Consider the following 14,533-nt stretch of genomic DNA (forward strand, 5'->3'; position numbering starts at 1 on the left):
TTTAGGCACAAACTTGTTTAAACACCACTGCTCAGTTACAGCAATAAGTGTAAGAAATAGTCACAAAGGTTAACTTCATAAAGGAGCACAGGTAAGACAGAGACAGCTTGGAGTGTCTTCTAGACAGGTGTGTCTCAACTTAGACTCTTGCACTGAGTTCCAAAGAGCAAGCTTCCAATTATAAAGGTATGAATACGCCATATACATGATGTGTGCAGCTAATAATCTCTGATGGACAACTGTGAATTTCAAAGAATATAGTGAGGCTCTTTTATAAAAAAAAACAAAAAAACCAACAACAACAAAAAAACCCACAAAACCCAACACAAACAAACCAACTTTCACAACCAAGGTTCACCCACAAAATAGCAGAACTTCTTCAGAGAAATCTCTCATTCTTGCTGACTGTAGAAGGGGGCTAGCTTTTTTCTAAGCTCAGTTAAAGCCTTCCTCCTCATTCCCATGTAACATTTTAAATCTGAGTCAAAGCATTGCTCCTCAGTGATCAAAACTTCTATCAAAAAACTTCACTGAATATGGAAAAAAGTTATCATGATCTACTGTCTAGTGCAACCTACTGTGGTCAATCAGAATTATATCCGAATTAAGTAAATGCAAGATTAGCTCGAGTACCACTACAAGGTAAAATAATTATACTTACATGATTTCAGACTGAGAATCACTTTCTGATGCACTCTGCTTTTCATCTGGTCTACATAAGTCATGTATGTCTTTGCTCTGTGTAAGGTAAAAAATAATGTTGTAGAAATGAAATGATAAATGTAGAAGAACTCTTTGCTGTAATGTAAAGAAAAGCAGAAACAAGAACAAGATTCGCAGATTGGCTGAGGTTGGAGAGGTCCTCTGGAGGTCATCTGGTCCAACCCCCTGCTCAAGCAGGGCTGCCGAGAGCTGGTTGCCCAATACTATGGCCAGACGGCTTTTGAATATTGCCAAGGATGGAGACTCCACGGTCCCTCTGGGTAACCTGTGCCAGTGCTCGGTCACCCTCACAGTGAAAAAGTATTTCCTGATGTTCAGAAGGAACCTCCTGTGTTTCATTTTGTGCCCATTGCCTCTTGTCCTGTCACTGGGCACCACTGGAAAGAGCCTGGCTCCGTCTGTCTTTATACCTTCCCTTCAGGTATTTATACACATCGATGAGGTTTCCCCATCCACTCCCACCAAGCCTTCTCTTTCTGCAGACTGAACTGTCCCTGCTCGTCTCAGCTTTTCATCATATGAGAGATGCTTCTCCTCCCTTCACCTTTGATAGCCCTTTGCTGGACTCTATCCAGTATGTCCTTGCCTCTCATGTGACTAGTTCTGGGCACTCCAGTACAGTACTCCAGGTGTGGCCTCACAAGTGCTGAATAGAGGGGAATGCTTCTCCTAATGCACCCCAGGATACCATTAGCCCTTTTTGCAGCCAGGGCACACTGCTGTCTCATGTTCAACTTGGTGTCCACCAGGATGCCCAGGTCCTTTTCTGCAGAGCTGCTTTCCATCTGGGTGGTCCCCAGCACATACTGGTACCTGGGGTTGTTCCTCCCCAGGTGCAGGACTTTGCACTTCCCATTCTTGAACTTCATGAGGTTCCTGTCAGCCCATTTCTTTGCCTTTTAATTGCATGAAGCCGACAACAGACTCCTTAGGCAGTGTCAGCTATCATAACTTTCTAGGTCTAGTGTTTAAATCATTTTCCTAGAGACCACTGACCATCACTCTGAAAATGAAAAAAAATTTGACAACATAGCAAACTAGCCACAATTACAGCAAAGATTTTATGGAATCAATTTAGCGAATTAAGGTAAAAGCCTACTGCGCAAAAACATCATTTCTCTACTTTATTTACCTCTTGAATAATATTAATACAATCATGTTTCACATCACTGGTTGGATGAGTACTTCTAGTTTTAGGTCAGTGATTACGTTCATATACTTTTAAAGTAAATTAACTACAGTAAGCCAAGAGAATTAGAATGGACATAAAAAGTCTTTCGAAATTGTCAGTTTTAGAGATTATTATGCCTTTTTCTCATGTCAAACAGCTATAATTAACCAGCCAGAGAGCTTAGCTACTGAGGCGACTGACACCACTGTAACAGGCTCGTGTATATAGCACATTGCCCTGTTCAATTAATTGATTTTTATAAATATTATTCCAATTAATACCAGGAGATTGTATTGGTATAACATTTCCAATTACAGGCATTTCGTATTTGCCAAGATCCTAAGTAGCTGATTTTCTATTGAGATGAAGACATTATTTTAGGTAACAGAATCCAAAATAAAGGCCAAAGAACAAATAATTTGCCTGTCACATTAGGGAAACACTAACACTTAAGAATTTCCTAATCTCTCATCACAAACTTTAGCCATAAGATCATTCTTCATCTTAGAAAGCACAAGAGACAGTAATTCATCCCCTCTCAGCACAAGCCTTTAAATAGTATGATATTAAGTTCCAAAAATGACAATGATGCAAGGATAGAAGGATGATCAGAGGAATGGAACTTTCTCTATATGAAATGTAAGATTAGGACTCTTCAGCTTGAAAACAATATTGCTGGAGAGAGGAAAAAGTGGCATTATGAACAAGAATAACTTGGAGAAGATGAACAGGAACATCATAAAGATGAACAAGAACATAACAACTGAAGTACAGTGCATATTAAACTACCAGGCATCAGGCTTGAAACAATCCAAAGAATACACTTTTTTTATTAAGTGAATAATTAAAGTAATGAACTCTCAGCTGTAGTATGCAATTCATGACAAAGGTACAGATAGATGCAAAAAAGCAGCTAGACAAGCTCATGAGTAAGAGGTGCATCGAAGACCTCAGAAGAAGCCAGACACAACCTCAGGAAGTTTCTAAACTGCTGGACCTGATTAGAACATACCCGAAGAAAGATCATTCAGTCTTGGTCCAGTTTCTTACACATTTCCTGAAACACCTCATGGCAGCCAGTACCAGAGGACAAGAGTTTACACCGGTTTCCATTCTGAGGCAGCACAAACAATCCAATGCTCATCCTGCTCAAATCAGTTTCTAACATTGTGCTAGAAAGCATACGCCAGCAAAATCTTGCTCCAAGGTATAACTGTTGATATTGCACTGCTCCACTTTTGAATAATTAAACTGTTCAGTGGTTTAAATTGTCTTAAATTGAGGTAAGCCAGGCATGCACAGAACAGTCTCTGAAAAAATTTAGTATAACAGACAACACAGACAATGCCAGCCAAACTGATAGTATTTAAGTTTTGGTGATGTTCTCAGACTTGTTGCCTTTTTTCCACCTAGTGGTAAAAATATCGCAAAACCAACCAAAAAATGGCTTTGATTTAGAAAAACACTTTTAAAAGTGGTAAAGAGGAAGATCTTAAGTAAGAATTACATAAAAAATAAAAATACCTTTGTTTCTCTAGTTTCTTCAGATTGTCTTTCTTTGCTTCTAATCTTTGAAACTGGTAACTCTGAAATTTGGCTTTCCTGTGATGTATCATCACTAATATGCAGGGTTCTCAGTTTAGCAGATTCCATTTCTAGTATAACATCATTGCTATCTTCAAAGCTGAGATCAATAAAAGCACACAAAAACATTAGTGTATTTTAATAAAAAAAAGCTATTATTATTTACAGACAGATCAAGTTGCACAGAAAAATTATGCAATTTTGACATTAAATAACTACATGTGTTTCAGAGAAGCTTACAAGTTTTAGTGATATCTGCAGGACGTGAGCTTTAAAACAACTTCTGTACTTTTGCAATGCTATTACAAGAAGTGAATAATCTAGACTAGACAGTTTCTTAAAACAGACTTTACTAATATAAACATTGTATGCATAAGCTTTTTTTCCCCCTGATGTTCTGTAACAATCTATGTTGACTTCAAAGATAAATACTGTTCCTTCATATGCTTCCAATGAGGTATTAAAGCACATAAAATTTCCGAGAATCTGTATGAAATAACAAACAATTACAATACAGCTAAATACAAAAATTAACACGCAAAATTCTGAAGTAGCACTAACAGCTTCATAATGACTTTTTAGATTTACCACTTTCTTACATAACAAGTTTAATAAAAAAACCCATTCATTTTCTTTCTGGTAAAAGAATGCCCAAAATTGAAACCAAAAGCTTGCCTCCCACCTAGGTTCTGCACAAATAAAGTCCAAGCAACTTTCCTTTCCCACAAGAACCATCTTATTAAAAACAGATATAAATTCCAAGTGTATAGCAACACTACTTCGCAACATTACCAAGCAGTGCTTTGAGAGAAATAAGGATAAGCTAATAGCCTTCAGGAACATCCTAAAAAAAAAGTGAAAGCAGTTTTGGATGGGATTTTAGTATTAATGTAAATTAACTTTGCAAGGGCAGCCCACCAGGGCAGAGAATACATCAAGAGTGTAAATTAAAAACAGCTTACTAAAACCCAGGACAGTCCTCAGAAACCAAAAACCTGCCCATTCTGTGCCAGTTAACGTTATGGTAAGCATGAATAAATAAAACCAATATTAAATCTTCAAACTATTTTTCCTTTTGGTTACCCTTTCCATTGTAAACATTACCTGCATAAATTGACATCACTTTCTCTCTGCATTATGTCATCCACTGATAAAAAGGACTCTGATCTCTCTTCCTCTGTAACAGCACACTCATCTTGTTTTCCTTCAGCAACACTATCCAGTTCTTCTCTACAGGTAGTATGGCCATCATTGTTTGTATCACGTACCATTTTTTTTTCTGCTAATGAATAAGGATTAAATCAATTTGGACGTTCTGGGCAACATCTTAGAAATCCAATAGTCACATCCTAGCTACACTGAAGAAAGAGTTAATTTAAAACAAAAAATGCCAGTAGAAAATGCCTAAGTATTAAGATTTAAGAGAACTGTTCCCAGCAAAAATAAAATGTTTAGATTTAGTATGAAATCTGATTTTGAAAGGCATTGTTCCACAACATCCCATGGCAGATCAGTGATATCAATCAAAACTCAAGTTCTCATTTTTAAGTTTACAATGTGTTTATATAAAATTTATATTTGAACATTTGAAAGTGAGCATTTTTGCCTCTTACTTTTTTTAGAGGATTTGTCTTCTTCAGCAATTTTTGAAGGGACAGCCATTTCTTCTGGAAGATTCTCCCCTTCCTGTTCAATATCATCTTTTCTCTTCTTCTTTCTCTTCTTTTTTGCTAATGCTGGCTCTAATGCAACCTGTTCTTCTGCCTGTTCAGAAATGCCTAAAGATTCCTCATTTTCTTTCTCAGCCGTCACAGCATCTGCTTCTGTTTCTGCATCAGAAATTCTGGCTTCCTGAAGATCATCTTGATCATTAGCAGCTTCTGTGCTGGCAGCTTTTGCTATTGAGACAATATGATTCCTAGTTACTAGACTGGTGGAGTATTAGGAACCATAAATCACAACGGTATTTCCACTAGCAACATCTTGTGAATTCATACATCACTGCCCATATACTGCCAGGCGTATGAGCAAGACCATGAAAAGTCAGTCACTGACTTTAGAAAAGCTTCAGCATAAATTAACTTCAACACTAAATGCAAAACACATTCTGTACATGGGACAACACTTCACCAGGGTAAAGTCAATACAGGATATAAAGCCTATTTAGTAAATGTTTTTGTTCCTGTACTTTTTAGCAGGTTACACAGCCGCTTGTGGATCCAGCAAAAATAGGCATTGCTATTCCTGAAAAGAATTATCATATCTCTGCAGAAAGAGGTAATTATGGTTGCAGAAAGTATGCCGTGAAAAAGTAATTTTGATCAATAGATGTATTGTCGTAAATCATACTTATTTACGTAAAAAAGCTGAATTAATATCTAGCTAATAATTAAAATTCTCTTCTGGGTTTAATGAAGTTTCTAAAATTCTCTTCCATCCCCTTTTCAGGACGTTTTGTCTTGATCTTGTATTTGTGCCGAACATGAACCACCAAGAACTTTCCCCTGTCCTTTTTATTATTCCTATACGAACTTTGTTCCTCTGTAATTAAGAAATCCAAAATGCAAGAGAAGTAGAAAAGCATACTCACCTTGCTTTACACATAAAGTACCTTTAATCTACCATTAAAGTCTATGAACAGAATTTCTATATGTAGCTGTAAGTCCTAAGAGGTGGGACATTTTACTTAATCAAATCTGCATCAAGGCTATAGTACCTTTTGGCTTCTTCCGAGGCCTTGATGGCTTCTTTTCCTTTGGCTTCTGGCTTTTAACAGTCTTCTGCTTCCTCTTTTCCTCATCTGCTAAGACCTTCTCAAGCAGCTGGGCAAAGAATTCAAAATCAAAAGGCCGCTTTTCTTCTATCAGATTAAAGCAAAGAAATAGAAAAGATTTCAAAGTTGATAATTTTTCCAAGTTCCTGCTTTGTAAAATAATCAGTGGTACATGTTATGATATTAAAAAGCAAAGGCTATATAAATTTAAACAGAGAATTGTTTTTGAAAATACTTTCTGTATCACTTGAGCAGGGACTAGGGTTGACATATATATGGATTATGGTAGCTTGGTTTTTAAAAAAAAATAGTGAAAACGTTACAGTACTTAGTAGTTTAGAAAATTTAAGAAGTGACAAATACACGAATTGTACCATGGTATCAAATGTATTAACATGCTGCTCTAGAACTTACATAGCTCATTCAAATAACACACAAAGCCTTTAAGGATTCTCAAAGCAGTTTACAGTAAGTAACTGTGCTAGAAATTCCCATGAATCAGAATAATCTTCAACTGAATATATATATATATGAAATTTTATATTAATCTCATTTATCGGACATATAGAAAAGCCAGAAATTAAACCTAAAGATCTTCACTGTGAACCACGCTTGTTATAAAAACCTAAGATTCTCCAGCTTCTGAACTCACCCAGGAGCAAAACCTTTTTCTTATAATTAATTCAAGCAAGGCAAAGTACAAAAATCACCATGAAAAAAGATGACTACCATTTAATGACTCATTGTAGGGTGGGGTACATTGACTTTACTTACTGAAAGCTTTGTCTATCCTCCATCCATTAGCTTTTTCCTCACGTTTGAACTTGTTCTAAAAGCAAAAGTGTATTTGTCTTTTTCAGTAAGCAAGAAATGCAACAATATATTGTAAAAAATGGCAGATCAAGATAAAGCTTCTTCAATGCAACAAAATTTTCTACCAACTAAAGCTGTTAAAACTTACCAGCACACTCACAGAACACAAGTTCGTAATTAATTTTTAAATATAAAATCTGTCACCAACAGATATCACCAGTCATAATTTTTTATTATTTTCAACATCTTTGTCCTTACTTCCCGTCTAAGCAGGGTTTGAAATATCGAAGATTTTCCCAGCTGGATGCCATGAAAGAGGCAACACAGAAGACCCTCACCAAACATCCACTTATGCTTAGCAGCATTCTTCAATTAAAATAAAATCAAGACAAACTGTGTCTAGATATACTAGATTTACTAGATATGCTGATCGGAATTCAACCCAGCATATTAATGTTTCAGCTACTTGCTACCTCTTGGAAACAGGTATTAAAAAAGCATTGCTACAGAGCCAGTTAGGATCAAAATTATCAGGACTAATAGAGGAAGCATAGGAGTAGCAAGTGAGAAACAGAAAACTGAAACTAGACGTTTAATTGCTTTATTAAGTGCTTTAATTTTTACCTTAATTTCTGCTCTGGCTCTATGAGGAAACAGCCGTCCAATCAAGGAGAAGTCTGTTCCTACCATACTGATAGCTAAAAAGAACATGTCTGTTTCTGGAACAGAGGGGAAAAAAACAAAAAAAAGAAAGATACAGACACTTAAGTATTTAGTTAACCATCCTTCTTGCTATCTAAAATAAAAACACCTTTCAAACTTAACACAATGAGATAGATAACTTTAAGGTTATCTACTGTGGCTGCAAGTTCAGCTGGGCTGGAGTGTGTGTGTTATTTTACTTGAGTACTTCTAATAACATTTGCTGAATGAAATATTAACAGAAAGAATTGTCTAATCTATTATAAAACAGAGTGTGAAATATGTTTTGTAAAGCTAGTAAATCAAGGCTAACCAACTTGAAATTTGAATTATGAACACAACCACAAAAAGAAATCAGAAGAAATCATGTGTAAAAGTACCATCTCCAGTTTTATTTGTTAACAGGAAAAGAGTGCATTCCAAAAGCAGCACAGTGACTCCTGAAGCTAATTTTTCCATATATGGTTGTAAAAAATCAATTTCAATTTTAAGAAGTCTTGCATGGTGTTGTCAGCCTAGAGATAATAACCAGTTCACAGCAGGCATAGTAAAAAAACCAACCCACCCACTCATAAAAGCACAGCTGTCCATGCGCACTGAAATCGGCCCACATAGAGATGGCTTATAGAATTTATTCCTGCCCATGCTGGAAGAACCAAGTAAAGAAGCTGTTAAGAAGTGCTAATTGTTCCACATAGAGCTCAAATACCTGGACACCAGAATCCAAAATTATGCTTTTGATAAGGCAGACTAGCATTTCCACAGCATCTGAATACCCATGACAGAAAAAATTCACAGGTAGCCTGCATATCATAAGGCACTGGGTTTTTTAAACATGCCGATTTTCACAGTAAACATTAGAGCTCTGCTTGTTGTAAGAGTTTGGAGGGTTGAGACTACGTCACACACAAGTAGATCAATTTACGCCACTGGAAATAAAAACTGTTGCGTACAAAGCGTAGATGGAAAACCAAGATTTTTCTTGTCCTGATCTCAGCTGGGATAGAGTTAATTTTCTTCCTATCCCATCTGAAACCAGGACATTTCTGCAGACTCAAAACTTGAAACCAAAAATATACTAACCTTTATTTGACCATGGTTTCGTGTAAAAACTTTTCCTGAAGCTGGAATATGTAGTTGTAGAGCCACGCTCAAAGATGGGATCATTTTCTTCTACAACACATGGACCTTTTGTTCTTAAAACTTCTACAGTTAAACTGGAAAAGCAAACACACGAAGAGACTCATCTGAAAATACTGCTATCAAGACACACAGTAGATGTTTATAAGCCAGCTATTCAGACTTTTCCTGCCATAAGTCAGAGTTTGTACTGTAATCAGGTGTAATAATTACATTAACATGTATTTTAATGAGAGAATGCAGTAAGAAATCATTAACCTACTCATCCTGTGCAAGTAAATTTGTTTTTCCCTTTTTATAAGATATAGTACAGACAAACTTAATTAAATATCTTTAAAAAAAAATTGTCTTTTTAACATTAAAGAAAATTATTTTGCAAAACCACAAGAGCCTCTCCGTATCCTTTTAGAATACTTTCAAATTCCTTTACCAGGACTGCTCTAGCCTTACACCTTGGCCTAAATCTCATGCTAATAATACATCTGGGGAACTCAATAATTTGGTAATCTGATACTTTAAAAAAGTTGTATTCTGAGCAAAGTTACTGAAAACACTGACAGCTGAATAACATGCAAGATGCAAAGCTGCAGCAATTCATACTGACAACTGAGTAACAGTAAGCAGACACACACAACTATGAGAAACAAAGAAGTCAACCAAATAGAAGACATTTGGACAAATATTCAGCACTCATTCACTGTAACAAAATACGACATCTTCCTCTCTATCTCCTTCTCCAAAAACATTTCTCATAGAGAAAGTCTGCCACTACTGAGAGGCAGATAACTGTTGCTCATATTTTGCCGCATATTTGCACTGTTTTCTAAGCTAGCATAGCTCAACTCTCAACACATACATACACTCATGTTTCTCCCTGTCCAAAGTAACTGCTCTCTATTCACAAACTAAGCAGCAACGTAGTATATATTGTCCTTGAGTCAGGCACAGAATTTGTTACCTTTCTTCGTCCAGAATAATTGAACCATCTTCTGCTACTTTCACACGAGGAACTAGAAGTGGGCCATCCTGACTCTCTTCCCCGTTCTCTGCTTCTTCCTCCTCATCTTCCTCTTCATGACCAGGAGTATTTTTCTCTTCCTGTCTACAATTGTAAGAGATCAAGCAAAAAAATATTACTTTTGTTAGTGTTTTGAATGGCTGTTCTGTATGCCAGATGTTCAACAATTTAATGAACCACCCTACAATGCAACTGTCCTGGTTTCAGCTGGGATAGAGTTAGTTTTCTTCTTAGTAGCTGGTAGAGCGCTGTGTTTTGGATTTAGGATGAGAATAATGTTGATAACACACTGATGTTTTGGTTCTTGCTGAGCAGAGTTTACACTAGTCAAGGACTTCTCAGCTTCTTGTGCTCTGCCACAGGTGCATAGGAAACTGGGAGGGAGCACAGCTAGGACAGCTGACCCAGACTGGCCAAAGGGCTATTCCATACCGTATGACATCATGCTCAGTATATAAGAGGGGGGAAGAAGAAGGAAGGAGGGGACGTTTGGAGTGATGGTGTTTGTCTTCTCAAGTAACCGTTACGCGTGATGGAGCCCTGCTTTCCTGAGGATGGCTGAACACCTGCCTGCCCATGGGAAGTAGTGAATGAATTCCTTGCTTTGCTTTGCTTTGCTTGTGCGCGCGGCTTTTGCTTTACCCATTAAACTGTCTTTATCTCAACCCATGAGTTTTCTCACTTTTACTCTTCCGATTCTCTCCCCCATCCCACCGCGGGGGAGTGAGCGAGCGGCTGTGTGGTGCTTAGTTGCTGGCTGGGGTTAAACCACGACAGTCCTTTTTGGTGCCCAACATGGGGCTCGAAGGGTTCGAGATAATGACAGATTTAATTTGGAATGTGCTAGATCGAATTTATAGTTGTTAGTGCTGTTTAGCTATTAATCGGCAGGCTTCTGTGCTTGCCACAGGGCTTGCTTGCCTTACTGTATATTAGAGTCTAGTGCTTGTTAGTGGCTGCTTTTTGCTTTTGCTGCTTGCTGAACTGCTTATCATCTTACTCTGCTGTGCCTGGGAACATTTTGATAACAACAACAGCCATGTCCCTGAGCTGGCAGATGGCCAGGGCATCACTGCTGTTTCTGTGCTGCTGTACTGGACAGGCTGGAACTCCAGTGTGAGCTCGAGTGGAAGGGACTGTGACCTCTGGATGGGTCCATGCAGGAGCAGGACACCCCAAAGCATCTGTGGACATGGATAAGCCAATGCCAGAGCAGGTATGTCTTGAAGCATCTGTGGCCATGGTTATGTCTGTGCCGCAGCAGGTATACCTCTTGAAGGGATTGTGGCCCAAGGATAAGTCCACGCTGGAGAAGGTACAGCTCAAAGCATCTGTGGCTGTGGATAAGTCCTTGCTGCAGCAGGTACACCTTAAAGCATCAGTGGCTGTGCATGAGGTCATGCTGGAGCACCTCAAAGTGTGTGGCCATGGGTAAGGCCATGGTGGAGCAAGTTTACTTCTGAAGAGACTGTGGCTGCGGGTAAGGCCATGGTGGAGAAAGTTTACTTCTGAAGAGACTGTGGCTCATAGACAAGGCTCCACTTCGAGCAGGTAAACCCCTAAGGGACTGCAGTCTGTGGATAAGTCCAAGCCGGAGCAGGGGCAAGGGGAGGAGTCCATTGCAGTGTTAAACCTAATGGTCTGGTCCAAAGGGACCAGGGGTGGAGATTGTAATGGAAATACCTTTAAATTGTTGTAACCCGGGATCTGAGTTGCATGTTATGGGAATTACTATAGCAGGAATCCCTTATTGCTAGCCAGGCTAGGAGCAAGGGAGGAGTTCCTTGCAATGTTAATCCTGACCCAAAGGGGCCAGGGGTGGAGATTGTAATGGAAATACCTTTAAATTGTTGTAACCTATGATCTGAGTTGCATGTTATAGGAATTACCATAGCAGGAACCACCTGAACCAATGGAGGAGAAGCCTTACAAGAAGCAGTGCAAGTGCAGCAGTGACCCAACCTGAGCTGGTTTTGGTGCCCAATAACTCCATGCAACACACCACCTCTCCTGTCCTGAGTGACCACCATCACAGATGGAGCCCAAAGTCACGGACTAAATGAACTCAATGGACATTATGTGGTCATTTGTGGAGGTTTATGGACATTTTACAGACATGTCACAGGGGTGGTCCATAGAATAAGCGGGGTGGTGGTTAATGAGGATATATTGGATAATGTGGGACCTGAGCATGATGTAAATGGTATGGAATAAGGGGTGGATAGTGTCCTGGTTTCAGCTGGGATAGAGTTAGTTTTCTTCTTAGTAGCTGGTAGAGCGCTGTGTTTTGGATTTAGGATGAGAATAATGTTGATAACACACTGATGTTTTGGTTCTTGCTGAGCAGAGTTTACACTAGTCAAGGACTTTTCAGCTTCTTGTGCTCTGCCACAGGTGAATAAGAAGCTGGGAGGGAGCACAGCTAGGACAGCTGACCCAGACTGGCCAAAGGGCTATTCCATACCGTATGACATCATGCTCAGTATATAAGAGGGGGGAAGAAGAAGGAAGGGAGGGACGTTTGGAGTGATGGCGTTTGTCTTCCCAAGTAACCGTTACGCGTGATGGAGCCCTGCTTTCCTGAGGATGGCTGAACACCTGCCTGCCCATGGGAAGTAGTGAATGAATTCCTTGCTTTGCTTTGCTTGTGCGCGCGGCTTTTGCTTTACCCATTAAACTGTCTTTATCTCTAACCCATGCATTTTCTCATTTTTACTCTTCCAATTCTCTCCCCCATCCCACCAGGGGGGAGTGAGCGAGCGGCTGTGTGGTGCTTAGTTGCTGGCTGGGGTTAAACCACGACAGCAACCCACCAGCAAGTTAGTCAGTACATAAACTCTGGAATCTGCTTTTCATTCTATTGTAAAATGGACAAATCCAAAACCATAATATTGAAAGCACAATGCTCTTTAACGACCCTCCCCTCCCAAATTACAATTTGTTATAAATAAGGGCTGTGATATTGAAACAGTGAAAAAAAAAGACCCACACTGTTAGTATTACCACAGAAACATGGGGTTTTTTTTCCAACATCAGAAAATTTTTTGACTATAAGTACTTCCATCACCAAGACTTACTCTTTCATTTGACCCAGTGCAGAATTTTTTTCTGTTCTCTTTTCTTCTGCCAATGAAGACCTAGAATTTTATAAAAAGCTAGAGATGAACATTCGTACAGATACATTTCTGCTTCGTTCCACAAAACCCCCTTTTAGTGGATAACGGACAAAGAAACATAAAGCTCTTTTTCAGTTCTTTGTACCATATCTAGATTTGAGTACAACTGAACAACTTAATGAATTTTGCTTTTTTTTTTTGTATAAGCAAGGACAAAAAAGATATTTCAAGCAGTAATCCATTGTAAGGGTACAGGGAATCTGAGAGTATCTGGTTCATTACCTGCTTAAGGACTACTCAGTGTGAATGAAAAAAATAACAAGGAAAGCGATAAATAAAACACAAAAGCATACAGACATTAACAAGCAGGTGATAACAGACAGTAATAGAAAATGCATCTGCTACTGAGAGGAAGAACAGGACTTGGATAGCTGTACTTATGTTTATGTGATTAGTTTTGGTAGTTGCGGGGAAAAAAGGCCCTGCTCTGTCTGTGGTAGTCCATGCAGCCAGCTGCATTAGTGTTCCCTGTGTACGCGCACCTCTGGCATGCTGACTCAACCTTGCTACTGGCAAAACCTGTAAAGGGAACAGTAGCAGCTACATCCATCCAGCTGGAATGCAGAGACCTTGTGGGTCCTGCAGTGTGTTTTGCTCTTCAGCACCTAGGAAGGAGAAATGCTTAGCTTCCTGTAGCCCACTAGATTTGGCAGGCAGTCATAACATCCCTAGCAGGCATAACTAAAAATTTAACAGCAGCAAGTTAAAAAAAGAAAAAAAAAAACAAACAAAACCAATCAACCAAAATTCTATTATTCTGCATTTTAGAACACTAGGGACAGGTTGGTGTTTTTATATTTCAACAAGTACATTAATCTCTATTCTCATTTCTGTATGAACATTGAGTAGATGTGAAAATACCTAGGAGCTTTTGTTACCATTGCAACAATACTGCAACTGTGTTAATACTCCAGATTTAAGAATTCTCCTTTTCACAATTATTAAATTGGTAGAAAAAGACAAATCATTTAACCTAAGGAGAGAGAAAAGAGTCATACTTACTTCATAGGATTGTTTTCTGGCAGATAGTATATCAAGTCCCTCATGGTCATTTTAGAACGATCTGGTGGAGAACGTCCTTCAATTACTGGAGGCCTGTGTTTCAACTGTTTCCATATAAAAACAAACAAACAAAACCCTTAAATTCACCCTGAAAGTACCTTGTATTTCACAAATTAATATTTTTCTTTATTTACGAAGTACCCCATTCGGGGAATTTTGTTGTTCCCCCCCAACAACTGAAATAAGTTTATCTTAAAAGTGTCCCGTTGTCAGAGAGGATGCCACGGACCCTTAAGCAACTTAACCTCTCAGAGAAATTCAATACTTGGCACAAGTAGAAGTGAAAAGTTATTAAAAAAATCACAGAACTTGGGCAACAATCAAGTTGAAAAGATCTAAGAAACTCCAAGTCCCAAGCTTCTTACAGCACA

At 38.6% G+C, this 14,533-nt stretch overlaps 1 protein-coding gene across 13 annotated transcripts in view; it reads right to left on the reverse strand.

Moving 5' to 3' along the window:
* BDP1 (BDP1 general transcription factor IIIB subunit) overlaps positions 1–14,533 on the reverse strand; it is a 56,187-nt gene that overhangs the window by 36,429 nt on the left and 5,225 nt on the right. For 11 of the 13 annotated variants that reach the window (XR_015700963.1, XR_015700962.1, XM_087741714.1 and 8 more), the window contains exons 3-13: positions 14,103–14,206; positions 13,002–13,061; positions 9,865–10,008; positions 8,850–8,983; positions 7,689–7,783; positions 7,026–7,080; positions 6,195–6,338; positions 5,092–5,376; positions 4,583–4,760; positions 3,419–3,578; positions 662–738 (exon numbers count right to left, since the gene is read on the reverse strand). Coding sequence is in view for 11 of the 13 variants with exons in the window: in XM_087741714.1 (XP_087597840.1) it covers positions 662–738; positions 3,419–3,578; positions 4,583–4,760; positions 5,092–5,376; positions 6,195–6,338; positions 7,026–7,080; positions 7,689–7,783; positions 8,850–8,983; positions 9,865–10,008; positions 13,002–13,061; positions 14,103–14,206 (1,436 nt within the window). In the remaining 2 variants the exon portion in view is untranslated. The remainder of the gene's footprint in view (positions 1–661; positions 739–3,418; positions 3,579–4,582; positions 4,761–5,091; positions 5,377–6,194; positions 6,339–7,025; positions 7,081–7,688; positions 7,784–8,849; positions 8,984–9,864; positions 10,009–13,001; positions 13,062–14,102; positions 14,207–14,533) is intronic. The other 2 variants (XM_087741711.1, XM_087741721.1) reach the window with 1 other exon arrangement.

The sequence above is a fragment of the Nipponia nippon genome, unplaced genomic scaffold (genome assembly GCF_047370975.1).
Source record: "Nipponia nippon isolate SJK-2023a ecotype South Korea unplaced genomic scaffold, ASM4737097v1 scaffold_8, whole genome shotgun sequence".
NCBI lineage: Eukaryota > Metazoa > Chordata > Aves > Pelecaniformes > Threskiornithidae > Nipponia > Nipponia nippon.